This window comes from Hemitrygon akajei, unplaced genomic scaffold (assembly GCF_048418815.1).
Source record: "Hemitrygon akajei unplaced genomic scaffold, sHemAka1.3 Scf000095, whole genome shotgun sequence".
Taxonomy (NCBI): Eukaryota; Metazoa; Chordata; class Chondrichthyes; order Myliobatiformes; family Dasyatidae; genus Hemitrygon; species Hemitrygon akajei.
The window spans coordinates 2,028,016-2,049,068 of NW_027331981.1; the positions used below are offsets into that span (position 1 = coordinate 2,028,016).

The window sequence follows — 21,053 nt, forward strand, 5'->3', positions numbered from 1 at the left end:
GAACACTGAACATCGAGCAATATGGCACAGTACGGTTCATTACGCTCACGATGTTGTGACGACCTGTTAACTTACAAAGGGATCAATTTTGCTCTCCCATCCTACACATTCTTTAGTCGCTTTCACATAAAGCAATTGACCACACGAGGCCACGTAAAATGTTTCCTAAATGGCCCTAATATATCTATCTCCAATAACAGCCTCGAAAGGGCGTTCCGCGCTTTCACCCCTAGCAAAATTACCACTGACAACACTGCATTATGTCTTCGAATCAGATTAAAGGTAGCTCCCTCATATTAGCCATTTCCGATCTTGGAAAAGGCTCTGAGGAGGAGCACTCTACACCGAGCAATCTATAATTAAAAATTGCGCCCCCTACTTCGGGCATCATTCTGTTAAATCTCTTCTACACCGTCTCTGAGGATTCATGCCGTTCTAAAAATGAGCTGACCGGAAGTGAGCGTGATATTCTAAGCGTGATTTAAGCAGGTAAATTATTTCACAGACTATCCTCTCGAATAATTTACCCACCAGGAACTATAGCTCACTCTTTCAAACTTTCCAGGGACATACCTACTCGCATTCTAGTACGAAGACATTAAGTAGAAACGTGAACGCATTCTCCCTCTAAACATGTTCTGCTAACTGGATGACGACTTCAGTCACTTTAGCTTAATTTATTTCTACTTAAAATAGCGACTGAACTGTAACCGGTAACATTAACTGTCCCCACTTAAAGGAAACCCGTGATAAGTACCCTTTCATCGTACTGCTTTATCAATCTATCTTTGTTTCCATCTATATATTTCCTCATTCTCCTCCAGCAGGATTGCCGTAGTCACCTTCATCCGTCAACGATACCGTTTCAAAAAGCACTACACACACGAGTTAGCTATAAAATCGATTCCATGTACACGTACCGATTGTTTTATTATCAATTCAAGGCGGAACACACATCTTCCTTTAACCTTCTATGAACAGTATTCAACGATTATGCCATGTATGGTAAAGATGATACTGTCATTGATGTGATGATTGAATGATGTGTTCATCACAAAAACAAGAAAAATACCAAGTAAATGTCTTGAATATCTATTTCATTGAATTTTAGTTACTGGATCCAGTCATTCCATTAATGAAGTCGAATATTACACCGACGACGATCTATATAGTACATGTCGTGCTCCACAAGACCCTGAAGGTATGTTCTCCAATATTCACGGTCGGTACACTTATTTTCATTTTGAGTACTTTAGTCCAATCTGTCTGTGATCATAAACCGGCAAAGAAAATTGTCGTACCATGTGTGTATTGATGTGATTGAACAATCTCGTGGTTTTGTGAGGATCTTGGGTTACAAGAAGCGTGTTATTAAAGCCTGTAGTCAATTTAATACATGACTGATTCCCCTCTTTTAAATCACTTTGAATTATAGTCCTTAAAAAATGAAATAAATGAGCAAGTTTGGAGTATGAGAAAATAGTTCAACATCCCAAGTAATTTGTTGCACAGTGGCAATCGGCAGAAATAATGTTTTATATATAATCGCTCCCTGATCTGGTTCCTGACGATCGCAATGATGCTGTGGGTGCCATAATTTATTCCTTAGACTGTGTGAATGTGACGGACAGCGGTTGTCCTGATATTCTGCAACCCTCTATTGCCGATATTGTTCAGAACAAACAAGACGAGTTCTTTCTTTTCTGCTAGCCTATCCACAGTAACCAGACATATATATTCATTGATTGCCTTGTATTTTCTGATGTATTTTTGAGTCCGCTTAACGCTCTGTTTCCAAATATACGTCAGGTTTCCGTCAGAGGCTTACGAGAAGCTCTGTTTTCATGTGTGCAAAACATGACTTCCGAGCTTAAAGCGAACTATGTGAATTTGCACACTGCACATGTTCTTTTAATATACTACTTTTAAAAGTTGAAGCGGACTGGTTGTACAAACCAGAAATATTGCAGACTGCCTGTTGCCAACAATGGCTATTTCAAAGAAATTATTTGTTTTCACTCCACATTGAACATTCTCCCAATTTGCTCTTCGTTAAACATTACTTTGTTTGGTGAACACGAGGAAATCTGCAGATGCTGGAAATTCAAACAACACACACAAAATGCTGGTGGAACGCAGCAGGACAGGCAGCATCTATAGGGAGAAGTACTGTCAACGTTTCGGGCCGAGACACTTCGTCAGGACTAACTGAAAGGAAAGGTAATAAGAGACATGAAAGTAGGAGGGGGGAGGGTAAAATGGGAAATGATAGGAGCAGACCGGAGGGGGTGGGGTGAAGCTGAGAGCCGGAAAGGTGATTGGCAAGAGGTATACAGAGCTGGAGAAGGGAAAGGATCATGGGACGGGAGGCCTAGGGAGAAAAAAAATGGGTCGGGGAGCACGAGAGGGACATGGAGAACAGGCAGAGTGATGGTCAGAAAGAGAGGAAAATAAGGGGGCAACGAAAAACTAAATATATCAGGGATGGGGTACGAAGGGGAGGAGGGGCATTAACGGAAGTTGGAAAAGTCAATGTTCACACCATTAGGTTGGAGAGTGGCTTCATCTTGACCGTAGAGGAGGCCATGGATAGATATATCAGATATCAGATAGACAAATTCCAATCTGATATGTCAATCCATGGCCTCCTCTACTGTCAAGATGAAGCCACTCTCAGGTTGGAGAAACAACACCTTATATAACGCTGGGTAGCCTCCAACCTGATGGCATGAACATTGACTTCTCTGACTTCAGTTAATACCCGCCCTCCTCTTCTTACCCCATCCCTGATATATTTAGATACCCCCCCGCTTTTTTTCTCTCTTTTTGCCCATCATTCTGTCTGTTCTCCATCTCCCTCTGGTGCACCCCTCCCACTTACTTCCTCCCTAGGCCTCCCGTCCCATGATCCTTTCCCTTCTCCAGCTCAGTATACCTTTTGCCAATAACCTTTCCGGCTCTCAGTTTCACCTCACCCCCTCCGGTCTTCTCCTATCATTTTGCATCTCCCCTTCCCCTCGTACTTTCGAATCTCTTACTATCATTCCTTTTAGTTAGTCCTGACGAAGGGTCTTGGCCCGAAACGTAGACAGTGCTTCTCCCTGTAGATGCTGCCTGGCCTGCTGCGTTCCACCAGCAGTTTGTGTGTGTTGTTTGTTTGGTGAAACTGTGTTTTTGTGCTCAATATGACGCCAGTCATTTTCTCTCGAACAGAGCCCCAGTCCTAGATTCGCTTACATCTGGCTTTCCATTTTCTCTTCGATTGACAGCAATGATGAAATGAACGACAACAGTTCAGGATTTCCAAGTAACTTGCAGCTCGAATCGTCGACGGGTCATTCCCATCCTTCACATCAGCCCGATGAAGACCGAAAAACAAACTGCGCCCTCTTTTGCTTGCACTTTCTATATGTTATTGTCTGTGAAGTACGCTGTTGTAGAATTGTTCAATATAAGCACAATAAAGTGTGACATATTCAAATATTAGCGAAGGTCTATGGAACTACTATAATAACTGCGGGAAGAATTCCATATGCTGGTTTTGAATTAAGTTGCACATTTCTATTGAGGTAGCATACTTTAGCGATGCTTGTAATCAATTTGAAAGTTAATGTCACTGTCAGTGCGATTACGTTGCACACTTAAAATCTAGACACTTTAATATATTCACGAAAACAATATTCCTATCGGTATTGGCATTTAATTGCAACCCCTTTTATACAACAAGAAATAACTTCGATTTATTTGGCAGGCCAAATTTATAAACAAGTGCACAGCTTCTTCTACTATTGACAGTATTGATTTTACATCAAATGAAATGTATTACACTGACAGAATGTCCTTTTCTCCAAATCAAGAAAGATGAATACGCAGATTTTCAGATTGTTATTTTGTATTGCTGTGTTCCCACTAACGGACGTATTGATGAAAACATAGACACTCGGAAATCTACGGCACATCATAGGGTCTTTGGCACAGAGTGTATTGCCCATCATATAAGCTGCTCTGGAAACTGTCGAGAATTTCCCTACCGCATGGCTCTTTCCAAGCTTCATCTACTTATCTCTCTTAAAGGAACCAATTTAATCAGCATCTCCCACCTTTGTTGGCACTGCTTTCTACTCACCCGCCACTCTCTGTGTGAAAAATATACCTCTGAAATTTCCTGTCTACCTTCTTCTAAGCACCTTAAAACTATGCCAACTCATGGTAGCCATTTCAGCTCTGGGTGAGAAAAAGCCTCTGGCTATCGACACGATCAATTCCTCTCACCATCTTTTACACTTCCGTCAGATCACCTCTCCTCCTCCCTCGCTTCAAGGAGAAAAGGCCAAGTTAACTCAACCTGTTCCCATAGGGAATTCACTCCACTCCAGGCAACCTCCTTGTAAACTTCCTCTACACTCTCCCCACAGTATACACATCTTTCCTGTAGCGAGTTGATCAGCATTGAACATAGTACTCCAAGTGGGGTCTAACTATGGTCTTCCCTTGCTGTAACATTACCGCAAGGCTCTTCAATTCACTCAGTCCCACGGTTGATGAGGACCATCACGCTATGCGCCCTATTAACACTGTCAACATGCGCAGCAGCTTTGCCTGTCCTGTGGGGACGGAGCCCAAGCTCTCGTTGATCCGCAACGCTGCCACGACTCTTATGATTAATAGTATGTTTTCTTCAAATTTGACTAACCGTCATGAACCGCTTCACACATCTGAGCTGAACTCCACCTTCCACTTCCCAGCCCAGTTCTGTATCCTATCAATGCCCCGCTGTAACCTCTGACAAACCTCCAGACTATCCACAACAACACCAACTTCTGTATCCTCAGAAAACTTGCTAACCCCCACTTCCCCCTTCAGCTTGCTCATCCAGGTCATTTACAATAATTACAAAGAGGAGACGTTCCTGAACAGATCACTGCAGAACACTTCTGGTCACCGCCCTCCATGCTGAAAATGAACCATGGGGACAACCGTCCCTTCCTTTTTTTGGCAAGCTAATTCTGGATCCACAAAGCAATGTCTCCTTGATGCTACACCTCATTACTTTCTGAATGAGCTTCGCATGGGGGACGATAGCAAGTGCGTTACTGAAATCATTATAATCCTTAGAGTATCCACTGTTCTACCTTTATCAATGTGCTTTGTTACATCCTCAAAATAATTCAGTCAGTTTCATTAGGCACCCGCCATTGAAAAGGCCATGCTGACTATGCTTAAGCAGATTATGTCTCTCCAGATGCTCATAAATCCTGCCTTTCAGTATCTTCTTTAATAACTTGCCCACCACTGAAGCAAGACTCATTGATCTATAATTTCTGATCTCTTCTCTCTTTTTTGAACACACTAACAACGTTTGCGACCTTTCAATCCAATGGCTCCTCTCCCTTTCCTGCTGACGATAAATCATCGCCAGTGTCTCAGAAATCCCTTCCCTCGCTTCCCACAGTAGTCTGGTGTACAACCCATCCAGTCCCAGCGACTTATCTAACTTAATAGCTTCAAAATCTCTAGTGTATCCTCTTTCCTAATGTTTATACACTCAAGCGTTTTAGTCTGCTGTAAGTCCTCCCCACAATTGCCAAGGTCGTTTTCACTGGGAACTACTGAAGCAAAGTATTCTTAAAGGGCCTCTGCTAGTTCCTCCAGCTCCATGCGCATGTTTCCACTTTCACTCCTGATTGGTCCTACACTCACAAGGGTCATCGACTTGCTCCTCACATACTTATAGAATGCCATGGGGTTTTCCTTAATCCTGCTCGCCAAGGCCTTCTCGTGGCTCCTTCTAGCTCTTCTAATTTCATTTTTGGGCTCCTTCCTGGCACCCTTATAATTTTCTGGAGTTCAAACAGTACCTAGTTTCTTGAAATTTCAGAAGATTTCTTCTCTTCTTAACTAGATTTTCTACAACTTTTGTACGCTATGGTTCTTTTACACTATCATCGTTTCCTGCCTCAGTGGAAGATACCAATTGCAGAACGCAATGTAAATGATCCCTCAATATTTGTCACATCTCTGCCATGAATTTCCCTGAGAACATCTGCTCCCAATTTATGTTCCCAAGATCTTGGCTAATGACATCATGTTTCGCCAGCTAATCCAATTAAATGTTTTCGCAAATTGTCTGCTTCTATTTCGCTCATGCATCATGGTAAAGGAGATAGAGTTGCAATCAATACCTCCAAAATGCTCTTCCACCGAGACGAGGTAAATTTTCCAATAACAGATCATATACAGCCCCTCCTGCAGTTGGTTTACCGACATATCGTGTCAGGAAACCTTTCGGAATACTCCTAGTAAACTCCACTACATCAAAACTCCTTGCTCTAAGCAGATGACTGTCAATATTATGAAAGTTAAAATCATCCATCACAACAACACAATTATTGCAGCGTTCCAGAATCTGCCTCCCCATCCGTTCCTCAATGTTTCTGTTTGCGGGTTTGGGGTGTTGACTACAAAAACAACTAGTAGAGTTATTATCCCATTCCTGTTTCTGACTTCCATTCACAATGACTCAGTGGACAGTCCCTTCATCGCTTCCACCTTTTCTGCAGCCGTGTAATAGCCCTGATTAGTAGTACCACTGTCCCACCTCTTCTCCTCCCTCCCTGCCCCTTTTGAAACATCTGATTCCCGGAAAACTCAGCAGTCATTCCTGCCCCGAGAGATCCAACTTTCGGTAATGGCCAAAATATCATAGTTTAACGTATTGATCCAGGTTCATCCGCCCTGCCTTGTTTATGGTTCCACCTGCATTAAAATAGTCACATTTCCAACCATCGGGCTCAGTGCTTCATTACCTGTCATTCCTTGTGCGGCAACCGCCCCATCCTCTGCCTCTTCACTTCAGCGTCAGCAAACTTCCCTTCCAGGATATTGATTCCCTTCCAGTTCACATGACTCGCGTCACACTTGTAAAGGCCACTCCTTTCCCAGAGAGGATTCCAATGATCTGAGAATATGAAACCCTGCACCACCTCGTCAGTCACGTATTCATCTGCCTATATTCCTGTTGTGACCTTCAGTAGCTCCTGGCACCGGGAGTAATCCAGACATTACCACCTTGGAGGTCCTGCTCTTCGCCTCCCTCATAACTCTCTAAAAATACTGCCCAGGCCTCTACCTCTCTCCTGCCTGTGTCATTGGTACCAACATGTACCGCGGCCTCTGGATCATTTTCAAGAACATTCTGCAAACGTCCGGCGTCCTTTTTGCTGCCGCAGAATCTCCCATCTGCCCCCCCCCAATTATCTAAGCACCTATGACTATTGCTCCGCTTGAATTCACCCTACCGTTCTGAAGATCAGAGCCGACCACAGTGCCCAGCTATGTCATCGCCCTCAGCAGTATCCAAAGGGGTTTACATGTTGCTGAGGGAAACGGCTGCAGAAAGACCCTGCACTTACTTACTTCTCCCTTTACCTCTCTTGGTACATCGATACATCGATTGCCCGAATTCTGCCCTCTGGGTGTAACCACCTGGCTAATAGTCCTATCTATTAAATGCTCTGTCTCCCGGATGGTCCTAAGCTCACCCAACACCAGCTCCAGATTCTTCATGCGGTATTTCATGAGCTGGAGTTGGCTGCTCTTCTCGCGTGTGTAGTCATCCGGGGGATCCTGAGGTTCCATGATTTTCCACATCCTACAGGAGGAGCATTCCACTACAATCCTGCCTGCTTTGTACAATGGGCAACCACGACCAAGTTCTCTAATGTATTTCTTTGGCTTCTGTTTCGTTTCGTCCACGCCTCATGAGACAAAGTATGAAGCCCCTAGTCTCACCGGGGGCCTACACAAGACAATGCCGTCCCGCTTGCCCCTTCCATACGTTTATTTAATTCAAAGAGCTCTGTTCCAACACTGACTGGGTCTCTGGAATGCCCACAAAACTCCCTTTTAATACCAGATTCGCCGCCCTGCGAATCATCTCCTCAATGTCCTCTGCTCCCAAGGCTGATCGCACCTCTGGAATCCGCTGATTGGACCTCCGTGTTTGGTCAGAAACTGCTTAAGTTGATGTTTATCCTTTTCTTATATAACTTGCCAAAGATATTCTTTATTATGCTTAATACTCACAGTTGGAATGAATAAATTATGCCATTCAAACTCTGGAAATGAATTACATTCCTTTATCAATTAATTTATCTCGTTCTTTTTCTTTATCGTTTTTGCTACCATAACAGGTGCAAATAGAGCCCGGGGTGTGGGCAAAGTTTGGGAGGGCGTTCAATTGGACGGAGGTTGATTTCAGAAAGCGTTAATCTTTAATGGTTACAGACGTTCAATGTTGCATCGCCCAACATAAAGATCAAGAAAACATAAAATAAAATAAAAATCAGATGGAATTCGATATCAAAGTTGTCATTTCGGTTGAAAAACAATGAGAACTACAAGACAACAAAAACATATTCCAACAAATGCTAATCCGTTCAAAGTAAAAACAAAAGATATCAAGCAGACATCTTTAACCACTGTTCCTATTCAGATCTTTCACTGAAAAGCAAATTGCAAGTTTTCATTATCGTGTGGAGAGACCGATGATGCATCAATTCGCTTGTAAGAATCTCCGTTCGTAGAAGTGTTTCCACAATGTCAATGGCTATCAGATGACATAGATAAACATTGTACATGAATTTAGAAGGCGGGTGTCACATGCCATGTTCAAATTAACGGGTAGTAGACGCAGACTATACTCTGAGATCAATGTTCTGCTTTTAAAACATAGAAACATAGGAAACCTACAGCGCAATGCAGGCCTTTCGGCCCACAAAGTTGTGCCAAACATGTCCCTGCCTTAGAAATTGCTCGGCTTATCCGTAGCCCTCTATTTTTCTAAGCTCCATGTACCTATCCAAAAGTCTCTTAAGAGACCCTATCGTATTGCCTCCACCACCGTTGCTGGCAGCCCATTCCACGCACTCACCACACTCTGAGTGAAAAACGTACCCCTGACATCTCCTCGGTACTAGCTCCCCAGTACCGTTGTCCTCTTGAGGCAACCGTTTCAGCCCTGGGAAAAAGCCTCTGACTATCCACACGTTCAATGCCTCTTATCATCTTGTACAACTCCATCAAGTTCACCTATCATCCTCCGTCGCTCCAAGGAGAAAAGGCCGAGTTCACTCAATCCATTTTCATAAGGCATACTCCCCAATCCAGGCAACATGCCTGTAAATCTCCTCTGCACCCTGTCTACGAACATCTCATATTCAAAATCAGGGTTATTTCCCCTGATATACGTCGTGAAAGGTCTTGTTTTGCGCAGCAGTTCACAGCAATATTACATTATACACTGCAATAAGAAATATCCTACGTCTGTGTCGTGAGGGGTGGAAACGGGCAAGGCCGGACCACAGGGCTCTTATACGCCTGTAAAGCCGGTGGAATGCATTGAAGAAGCGTTGATGAACTTCAGCCATGTCACGACTTCAGAGAACGATAGAGATAGGAGTTCGTTAATGATCTGTGCTCCACAAGGATCGATGTGCCCAAGTAAATAACTACAAGAAGAAATATGCTGTAAAATAAATACTGCAAAAAGTGATCAAAATATTGAGGTAGTGTCAATGAGTTAATGAGCCGTTCAGAAATCAGATGGAAGAGAGGAAGCAGCTACTACTAAAATGTTGATCTGTGTTCTCACGCTCCTGTTCCACCTCCCTGATGGAGTTATTGAACAGAGGGCATATCCTTGGTGGTGAGAATCCTTAATAATGGATACTGCCTTCTTGATGGATCTTACTAATTTTCCTAATCAACTGCATGGCAATTCCCCCATGACTATTGTAACATTACCCTCTATCTCCCGTTGTAATTTGTGGACCACATACTCTACTATTGCTTGGGTGGTCTCTATACAATTTCCATCTGGGACCTTTTTTTTACATTTGCTGTTCCTTAATTCTAGCCTCAAATTCTACACCTTCCAACCCCATGCCACCTCTTTCTAATGATTTTATTTAATATTTTAGAAACAGAGCCACACAACCCCATTACAAGTTCGTTCTTTCAAGAAAGTTATAAATACCTGGGAAACAAGAGGACCTGCAGATGCTAAAAATCTGGAGAAATACACACAAATTGCTGGAGGAGCTCAGCATGTCCAGTAGCATCTATGGATGAGAATCAACATTTCGGGACAAGATCCTTCATCAGGACTCTTGATACCCACGTATCTGGAAAATCAACAAGCAAAGACAATAGAAAGTAGTGCAAAAAATCAGGAGAACCTTTGACAAAATTTAGTTCAAGGCTTAAAAAAAAACCTGCCTCGCAGAGTTCAATAGTTAACAAATACAACAAAGGAAATTTTAAAATGAAAATATCTTGGTCCCATTTCAGTCAGAAAAAAATATCTAAGGTCCCATTTCCTACCTTAGACAGAAGGAGGAAGCTAAATAACACACATGAAAAACGGATCACACAACAGTCAGATAAAACATCTAAGTGCATATTTTCATAAATAATGAGCAGGACTCAACGCTCCATGTGTGTGAATGCAACTGTGTTAAGAGATACAGACCAGAAAACTTAAATGAGAGGCTAACCCAGAAAAATAAATAATTTATAGGCAAGAAAACATTAACAATGAGTCTGACCCCCCATGGGAGACATCCCAACAATCTGAGCAGACTAGATGTTGACAAGGAAGCATCGAGCACCTGACTGAGATTTGGAGACCTCTTCCTAGAAAAAGAGGGGTTCCTTGCAGAAGTACAGAACAAGATGATTAATAAAAAGAAAAAAAAACAGAATAAATACATACAATACAAACAAACAAGGCAATACGCAGAAAATGCAAAGAGAAACCAGACACAATCCAACACATTCTGGGATCCTGCAGCAGTTTAACTCCATCTGATTACTTATGCAGGTACAATCAAGTGGCAAATCTCATTCACCAAAATCTTGCTTTAAATTACAAACTCATGAATGACTACAGTAACTTCATTATGCAGAATAAATTCAAGCCTGCTGCAGTAAGGGACAGAATCTCACAATTTATATGATAATCAATACATTATTATAGACAGGATAATCTAAAATAAACATTCGGATATAATATTACAGTATAAACAAGGAGGAACAACTCCCTCAATAGATATAACCATTCTCAACACACACATGTGCGTCGACACAATGCACCTCACTACAGGCATTGTTTGTGTCATCCGTCAGACAAGCATATTATTTTCACTGCCAATTAGCATCCAAATGTTGCTATTATGTCATTTGTAGTCATGCCCCTTTGCTGATTCCCCTCTCTTCATCATACGTTCTTATCCTGACCATCGTCCAGTGCCCCAAACTCTGCCCTGTGCAGACCCACCTCTGGTGTCTGAGCCTGATCCGTTGAACATCCAACTGATGGTTTCCCATTCTGCTTTCAGTCTCTAGAGGACAGTTGTTTTTTCTAACAACCCTTTAGAAGCAGGCAAAATGACTCATAATGTGGAAATGAGCTGTGCATAAGGAAGTTAACTACCAATGTCATTCAATAGACAATAGACCAGTAAGTGCAGGAGTAGCTCATTCGGCCCTTCTAGCCAGCACCGCCATTCACTGTGATCACGGCTGATCATACACAATCAGTACCCCGTTCCTGCCCTCTCCCCATATCCCTTGACCCCGCTATCTGTAAGAGCTCTATCTAACTCTTTCTTGAAAGCATCCAGAGACTTGGCCTCCACTGCTTTCTGGGGCAGAACATTCCGCATATTACCACTCTCTGGGTGAAATAGTTTTTCCACTTCTCTGTTCTAAATGGCCTACCCCTTATTCTTAAACCGTGGCCTCTAGTTCTGGACTCACCCATCAGCGGGAACATGCTTCCTGCCTCCAGCGCGTCCAATCCCTTAATGATCTTATATGTTTCAATCAGATCCTCTCTCATCTTTCTAAATTCCAGTGTATACAAGCCCGGTCGCTCCAATCTTTCAACATATGACTGTCCCGCCATTCCGGGAATTAACCTTGTGAACCAACGCTGCACTCCCTCAACAGCAAGAATGTTCTTTGTCAAATTCGGAGACCAAAACTGCACACAATACTCCAGGTGGGGTCTCACCAGGGCCCTGGACAGCTGCAGAAGGACCTCTTTACTCCTATACTCAGTTCCTTGTTATAAAGGCCAGCATGCCATTAGCTTTCTTCAGCTATACCTACATGCTTGCTTTCTTTGCCTGATGTAGAAAAACACCTAGATCTTGTTGTACTTCCCCTTTTCCTAACTTGACTCCATTTTTCCTCCATTCTTCTTCAGCCCAGAGATATGAGGGGCGAAGAACATCTCAGACAGAACTGCAGGCAGATCGACTTCTCCAGTCTGCAGAAAAAAACATTTCCCAATCATCTCCCATTCTCCTTAATTATTCTTTTTATCCCTTCCATGACTGACAAGGATTGCGAAGAATTAGGTATTAAGTGTTTTTGGGACCTGTTTATCTCAGGGTCTTTTGCTTCATTTGACCAATTGTCAACTAAATTTGCACTGCCAAAACACAATTTTACAGATACCTTCAAATTAGAGATTTCTTACCTTCCCAATTAACTACTTTTCCTATAGGTCCTGTTAAAAAGTTACTGGACGATCTTTTAAATTTAAAACCTTTTATTAATGGTTTTATTACCGGTATTTAGATAGATAGATACTTTATTCATCCCCATGGGGAAATTCAACTTTTTTTTCCAATGTCCCATACACTTATTGTAGCAAAACTAATTACATACAATACTTAACTCAGTAAAAATATGATATGCATCTAAAATCGCCCTCTCAAAAAGCATTAATAATAGCTTTTAAAAAGTTCTTAAGTAGTTTACTTAAATACATTGAGTCCTAATCCCGGCACTTTAACATATCTTACTCCTGGCGGTTGAATTGTAAAGCCGAATGGCATTGGGGAGTATTGATCTCTTCATCCTGTCTGAGGAGCATTGCATCGATAGCAACCTGTCGCTGAAACTGCTTCTCTGTCTCTGGATGGTGCTATGTAGAGGATGTTCAGGGTTTTCCATAATTGACCGTAGCCTACTCAGCGCCCTTCGCTCTGCTACCGATGTTATACTCTCCAGTACTTTGCTCACGACAGAGCCCGCCTTCCTTACCAGCTTATTAAAACGTGAGGCGTCCCTCTTCTTAACACTACCTCCCCAACACGCCACCACAAAGAAGAGGGCGCTCTCCACAACTGACCTATAGAACATCTTCAGCATCTCACTACAGACATTGAATGACGCCAACCTTCTAAGGAAGTACAGTCGACTCTGTGCCTTCCTGCACAAGGCATCTGTGTTGGCAGTCCAGTCTAGCTTCTCGTCTAACTGTACTCCCAGATACTTGTAGGTCTTAACCTGCTCCACACATTCTCCATTAATGATCACTGGCTCCATATGAGGCCTAGATCTCCTAAAGTCCACCACCATCTCCTTGGTCTTGGTGATATTTTAATCTACAGGTTTTAGTTTTTACCTCTCTTTTAGCAAGGAGAGCAATCGTGCTTAAATGGAAGGAGTCTACACCTCCTACACATCTTCAGTGGCTATGTGATATTATGTCTTCTTTAAATTTAAGGAAGATCCACTGCTCAGCCTTAAATTCGAAACAAGCTTTTTATGATATCTGGGGACCTTTCCTTAAATATTTTTCCAATTTATAAAGCTTAACAGTGCACAGACTTTTATGTATATTTCTATCTTTCCTTCTTAAGCGAATGTTTTTTTCTAATTATCCATTATCATCTATCAGCTTTTTTCTTTGGTAGTTGGTAGGGGGTTGATTTTTTGTACATAAAAATTTCTTTTATGATGTATGACTTATCTTTAAGTTTTTGATTACGGAGTGGTATGTGATGTGCTATAGCATTTTATTACAATATATGAATGTACACCATGGTGAGATGTATCTATGTGTTGCACTCTGTAAGTCTTGTTTTTTCTTCTTCTGAATAAAAATACTGTAAAAAGAAAGAAAGAAAAATCAAGGGAAACTTCTTCACCAACAGAGTGGTGACTGTTTGGAACCTATCATAACAGGGAGAGCGAAAGGAACAACAGGGGAGGATTTAAATGGACTGTCAAGGAACAGAATAACTGACGGGGTCCAGCCGGCCTGAGTTAACTCTCCACTATACACTAGGTGTGTTATAAATTAAACAAATACCAGAGACAGAGTTTAAAATAAACGGATTTATTTGTCTGAGATCCAGAATATTAAACTCAAGTCACATTAAATTGGAATATGCAGCAGAAGAAACTCCACCCATGCCCAGTGACCAGGGTGCAGAACTGGGTATGGTGAGAAGCAGCAATAATTGCAGAGTTCAGCACCGACAGTCACTCTCGAAATTGCATTCAGCAATGGTGATGGACAAATATCCAGCATGAAGCTTATGAAACTTTCTTCCCAGTGTGAACATGGTAGTGTGTCACAAGTGTAACATACTGTAAGGTTTCACTGCTAATGTAATGGCCTCTCGGTAATGTTTCACTGCTGAGGTAATGGTTTCACTGTAGCAGCAATGTTTAGGGTACGACTAGACATAACAGGGTTTTGGAGTGTGGGGCTATCCAATGACAGAAATGTTGTTCTTTCTTGTGAGTCTGGAAGAGAGATTTTCGTGGTCTTTTGCCAGGAAGAGATGAGAAGATGTGAATGGAGAGACTGGGCCCTTTTTCTTTTATTTTCATTTTCTTTACTAACCCTAAAGTCAAAGTAAGATTTAAAAGCCCAATCGTTTAATCACATTTAGTGTACTGTTTGTTGTTTCGGGGTACTGATTTGTAGCAGGGGACACATCACGCAGAATCCACCCAAATGAGATTTCTTAAGTTTGGCCAGGCTCGGGGGGGGGGGGGGGGGCGGGGCAATCACCCCCATTATTAAGCTGCTAGCTGAAGTGAGAGTTACATAAGGTTAGATGACTGAGTGAATGGCTTCCCACAAACTGAGCAGGTGAATAGCCTCTAACCAGTGTGAACTGACTGGTGTCTCAGTAGGGTGGATGAATAAGTGAATCTCTTCCCACAGTCTAAGCAGGTAAATGGCTTCTCCCGAGTGTGAACTCACTGATGTACCTTCAGTTGGGATGACTGAGTGAATCCCTTCCCACAAACTGAGCAGGTGAATAGCCTCTAACCAGTGTGAACTGACTGGTGTCTCAGTAGGGTGGATGAATAAGTGAATCTCTTCCCACAGTCTAAGCAGGTAAATGGCTTCTCCCGAGTGTGAACTCGCTGATGTACCTTCAGTTGGGATGACTGAGTGAATCCCTTCCCACAGACTGAGCAGGTGAACGGCCTCTCCCCGGTGTGAACTCGCTGATGTACCTTCAGTTCAGATGAGCGAGTGAATCCCTTCCCACAGTCTGAGCAGGTGAATGGCCGCTCCTCAGTGTGAACTCGCTGGTGAAACATTAGGTCAGATGACTGAGTAAATCCCTTCCCACAGTCTGAACAGGTGAACTGCCTCTCCCCAGTGTGAACTGACTGGTGTCTCCGTAGGGTGGATGAGCAAGTGAATCCCTTCCCACAGTCTGAGCAGGTGAACGGCCTCTCCCTAGTGTGAACTCTCTGATGTACCTTCAGCTGGGATGACTGAGTGAATCCCTTCCCACAGTCTGAGCAGGTGAATGGCCTCTCCCCAGTGTGAACTCGCTGATGTACCTTCAGTTGAGATGAGCAAGTGAATCCCTTCCCGCAGTCTGAGCAAGTGACTGGCCTCACCCCAGTGTGAACTCGCTGGTGAGACATTAGGTGGCATGACTGAGTGAATCCCTTCCCACAGTCTGAGCAGGTGAATGGCCTCTCTCCGGTGTGAACTCGCTGATGTACCTTCAGATGAGATGATTGGGTGAATCCCTTCCCACAGACTGAGCAGGTGAATGGCCTCTCCCCAGTGTGAACTCGCTGGTGCATCTGTAGATCAGATGATTGAGTGAATTCCTTCCCACAGTCTGAGCAGGTGAATGTCCTCTCCCTAGTGTGAACTGACTGGTGTCTCAGTAACTGAGCTGACAAAGTGAATCCCTTCCCACACTCTGAGCAGGTGAATGGCCTCTCCCCCGTGTGAACTCGCTGATGTATCTTCAGGTGTGATGAGAAAGTGAATCCCTTCCCACAGTCTGAGCAGGTGAATAGCCATTCCCCACTGTGAACTGACTGATGTGCTAATAGATGGGATGACTGTGTGAATCCCTTCCCACAGTCTGAGCATGTGAATGGCCTCTGCCCAGTGTGAACTCGCTGATGTACCTTCAGGTTAGATGATCGAGTGAATCCCTTCCCACAGTCTGAGCAGGTGAATGGCCTCCCTCTAGTGTGAACTTGCAGATGTATCTTCATTTGGGATGACTGAGTGAATCCCTTCCCACAGACTGAGCAGGTGAACGGCCTCTCCCCGGTGTGAACTCTCTGATGTACCTTCAGTTGGGATGAGCAAGAGAATCCCTTCCCACAGTCCGAGCAGGTGAATGGCCTCTCCCCAGTGTGAACTCGCAGATGTATCTTCAGTTGGGATGACTGAGTGAATCCCTTCCCACAGACTGAGCAAGCGAATGGCCTCTCCCCAGTGTGAACTCGCTGATGTACCTTCAGTTGGGATGAGGAATTGAATCCCTTCCCACAGTCCGAGCAGGTGAATGGCCTCTCTCCAGTGTGAACTCGCCGGTGAGCCATTAGGTCAGATGACCGAGTGAATCCTTCCCCACAAATTCAGCAGCTGACCAGCCTCTGCCCAGTGGGAACTGACTGGTGTGTCCACAGATAGGAAGACTTGCTGAATCCCTTCTCACACACAGAATAGGTCAATAGTATTGCCCAGTGTGAACGTGCTGATGTACTTTCAGTTGAGATGACCGAGTGAATCCATTCCCACTGTCTGAGTAGGTGAATGGCCTTTCCCCTCTGTAAAATGATGGGCGTGCCAGTTGGTCAGGTGAATGAGTGAATCCCTCTGCACAGTCTGAGCAGGAAGGATGATCGAGTGAATCCCTTGCTCCACTTTTTAAATATCTGGATAGAGACAGCAAAACTGGCGTGTTGTCTTTGAGATTCCCGGAGACAACTTCATTGTCATTTTAACCTGTAAAAAGATTTATAAAATCCATCAATGGGTGTAGGGCAACATTTCAGATGAGATCATTTCTGCCATCACCAATCTGTGACCAGGCTCAGTTTGACTCTCTCCATTGATATTTTTCCCTGTTCCCACTGAGCTGCATAGATGCCTGGTCCCACAGGAACTGAAATACTCTCCACGCACCAACCACTCTCTGTCTAAAAAAGCTTAACCCTGACATCCCCTCGGTATGTATTTCCAAGCACCTTAAATACAAAGGTGTATACAAAGGTAAATACCTTAAAAACGAAGGATCGATGCCCCTCATCAGCTTATACACCTCAAAAAGGCTCCAAACATAAACAAGGAAATTATACATCACTTTGAGGATTTGTTTCAAGTATACAAAATTATGAGGGTATAGATAGGTACATGCAAGCAGTTTTTTTCCACTGAGGTTGTGCGGGATGCTAACCAGAGTTCATGGGTAAGTGGGGAAGGTGAAAACTTAACGGGAACATTTGGAAAAGCTCTTCAATGAAATGGTTGTGAATGTGCAGAATGAGATGCCAGCACTAGTGGTGAATATGAGCTCGGTTTCACCTGTTACGTACCCGTGACACGTGACAGTGGTGTACTTGTCACGTGACTGGTGTTGAAACTATACTGGACTTGAGGTAATGGTCTTGTGATGGTGGAATGACGTTATTTTCCCGCCAGAGGTCATGTGACAGGTTTTTTTTACAGGGTATAAAAGGAGGACCCGCCCCCCCCCCCCCCCGTGAGGGGCAGTTCGTGGCTAGATTTGCCATGCTGACTTCATGCCACTGTTAATGTTATTGATTTAATGATTTATTGATTGTTAATGATTTAATGTTATGATGCAATTTAGTTGGAAGGTGGATTTTTATTTAATGCCTAAAGTTTAAAAGGTCATTGCCAGCAGTTTCCTTATAATACTGCTAGTTGAGAATCAGTGGAGAGTGAAGATCGGAGTTCGGGAGTTAAAAGATCAAGGAAAGCCGATTTCGACAGTGAAACAGGTTCGACCTTGTGTGATCCTCATTCAGAAGGAATTTGTTGACTGTGCTCGTGTTAATCCCTGTGAAATAGCAGAAAGGATTGAGTACAGTGTTGTAAAGGAAGGGTCAGTGCCTTTAGGCCATTTCATTTTCCAGCTTCGTAAATTCTTCGTGGGAAAAGTATAATTCGACTGGGAATCGCAGGAACACGACGTGAAAGAGAATTTATATCCTCTTACAAAGTCTCTCCTTAAATGGACTGTAAGCATTTTGAACTTTGCAATACTACTTTGAAGAACTGTTTTTGCAACATCGCTTTAAGAACTGCTTAAGCTTCATTGCTTTAAGAACTGTTTAAGCTGCCGCACAACAGCTGACTTCGGGTTACATTAGTTGTTTGTTTACTTTTGGGGGTTTGTTTTTCAGTGTTTTAATAAACGTTTTGTTTGTTATAAAACCCTGCCTCACTCATATATTTATTGTTGCTGAATCCGTGACATAAATATGGGGGCTCATCCGGGATGAATCATTTGAGTTTAAATGCTTGTTAAATTTTGAATCGGTGTTTTGGAAAAGGGGAATACTTGATTCTTTTGTTTGATTGGCTTGTGAGTGGTATTCGGCAACAATGAATATTGATGAGTTTCTGGCTTAGCCAGACACGGAGTTCTTAGCGAAGGCGAAAAAAACTGAGGTGTCTGAGATAGCTAGTAGATTGCAACTTAAAGGTATTTTGAAGTCTACATCAAAGGCTCTAATACAGAGAAAAATCTTATCACATTATGTGGATTCGGGTGATTTTGATGAATCAATTTTAGAGTCGTTTCCAATAAGTAATATAGAGATGCAGTTGCAAATCGAACAAATGAACTTGGAACAAAGTAAAGCGGAATTGGAGCGTTGTAGGTTAGAAGCTGATAATAAAAAAGGGAATTTGAATATGCGATGACGGAATTAAGGTCTGGGAATCAGTCTCCTGGTTCTAGAAAACCGTTTGTTGCTAGTCAAGAAATTAAATTGGTCCCTCCATTTAGTGAAACAGAAGTGGAAAGATGTTTGCAACATTTTGAAACACTTGCTCAGATTTTAGAGTGGCCGAAAGATAAATGGTCAGTGTTGTTACAGAGTGTAATTAAAGGCAAAGCACAAGAAGTTTATACAGCTTTATCTGCGGCGCAAGCACTTGATTATGATATTGTGAAAAAGCATATTTTGAAAGCATACAAATTGGTCCCAGAAGCATATAGGGAAAGATTCAGAGGTTTGAAGAAGTCTGTGGAAAAAACCTTATGTGGAATTTGCCTATGATAAAGCTATCTGTTTTGAGTGATGGGTTTCTTCAAAAATGTAAATGGGGACTATAATACATTGAAAGAGCTGATTTTAATGGAGGAATTTAAAAGAAGCATCCCTGTTGATGTAAGGACCTACTTAAATGAAAGGGATACTAATACATTGCAGGACTCTGCTAGATTAGCTGAGTATGTTTTAATCCATAAGAATAAATTTCCTCAGGGCAGAATTTTTAAGAGGAAAAATAACACGGAGACTCAAGGTAAATCAGAAATTAAATCAGAAGTTAATGAGAAAGGTAAGGAGGAAGGAAAACCTGTGAAGGAAAGACAGTTTGGTCTTATTTGTAACTATTGTAAGAAACCTGGCCATGTAATAACTGTTTCCGATTGAAAAAGAAAGAAACAGTTCCAGGTGCTTGTGTGCAACATACTGAAGCACCTGTAAAATTACTGGGTTCGATAAACACAAATGAGGTTTTTTTAGAGTCTGACCAAGTTAGAAAGGGATATGATCATTTTATAACTGAAGGGTTTGTATCCTTGAAAGAAGGATACTCTGGTGCCAATAAAAATCCTTAGGGATACTGGAGCTTCTCAATCACTGATGTTAGACAGTGTATTGAAGTTTAATGAAGAGTCTGATACTGGTGAGGTAAATTATATAAGAGGTGTTGGGAGTGATTTTATGCCTGTACATTTACATAAAGTAAATTTTAAGTCAAAGTTAGTTACAGGATTTGTTAAAGGCAAATTATAGCCTAACTTACCTGTGAAGGATATTTCTTTATTGTTAGGCAATGACTTGGCAGGTGGACAAGTTTTTCCTGAAGTGCATTTGACAATGGAGTCAGAGGAACCAGAGATAAATTCTAACACAGATTCTTTCTGTGTTGTGACTAGAGCTATGGCTAAAAAGATTGATGCACAGCATGAGGTTGTTACTCATGACTGTTCAACTCAGGATTCGAGTTTTAAGGTTGTGTCAGAGACTTTCTTACCTTCGTTGTTTGAACAAGATTCTGGGAGTAAGTCTGACTATGAAGATTTATCTCTGTCTCGAAAGGAGATGATAGCAGAGCAGAATAGAGACCCTGAGATTATAAAATTAAGAGAACAAGTTCTACTAGATAGTGAAATTGAGAAGGTGCCAATAGGATATTACTTGGAAAAAAGAATGTTGATGAGGAAGTGGAGACCACCTACAATTCCTGCAAGTGAGGAATGGAATATTGTTTACCAGGTAGTTGTCCCTAAAGTTTATCGAAATGAGACTTTGACTTTAACTCATAGTCTGCCTTTAGGTGGACATCAAGGGGTAAGGAAAACAGTGGACAAGATTTTAAAACATTTTTACTGGCCTGGTCTAAGAAAAGATGTGGCGATGTTTTGTAAAACGTGCCATACTTGTCAAATTGTGAGTAAACCAAATCAAATTACACCAGTGGCTCCATTACAACCTATTCCAGCATTTGGTGAACCGTTTTCTAAAGTTATTATAGATTGTGTTGGTCCACTACCAAAGACAAAAACTGGTTATCAGCACTTGTTGAATATAATGTGTACTTCGTCTAGGTTTCCAGAGGCAGTAACACTTAGGAATTTAACAGCTAAAACTGTGACAAAGGCTCTTATAAAATTCTTTACTTATTTTGGATTACCTAAGGAAATACA

At 42.3% G+C, this 21,053-nt stretch overlaps 1 protein-coding gene across 5 annotated transcripts in view; it reads right to left on the bottom strand.

Annotated features, from left to right (window-relative positions):
• Window positions 1-12,105: 12,105 nt before the first annotated feature.
• LOC140722965 (uncharacterized) overlaps window positions 12,106-21,053 on the bottom strand; it is a 31,760-nt gene continuing 22,812 nt past the window's right edge. For 3 of the 5 annotated variants that reach the window (XM_073037588.1, XM_073037586.1, XM_073037589.1), the window contains one exon: window positions 14,196-17,089. In XM_073037588.1, coding sequence (XP_072893689.1) covers window positions 15,142-16,683 — 1,542 coding nt within the window. In that variant the 5' untranslated portion in view covers window positions 16,684-17,089 and the 3' untranslated portion in view covers window positions 14,196-15,141. Of the gene's footprint in view, window positions 12,335-14,195; window positions 17,090-20,380; window positions 20,474-21,053 lie in introns of those variants that run through there. The other 2 variants (XM_073037587.1, XR_012097779.1) reach the window with 2 other exon arrangements.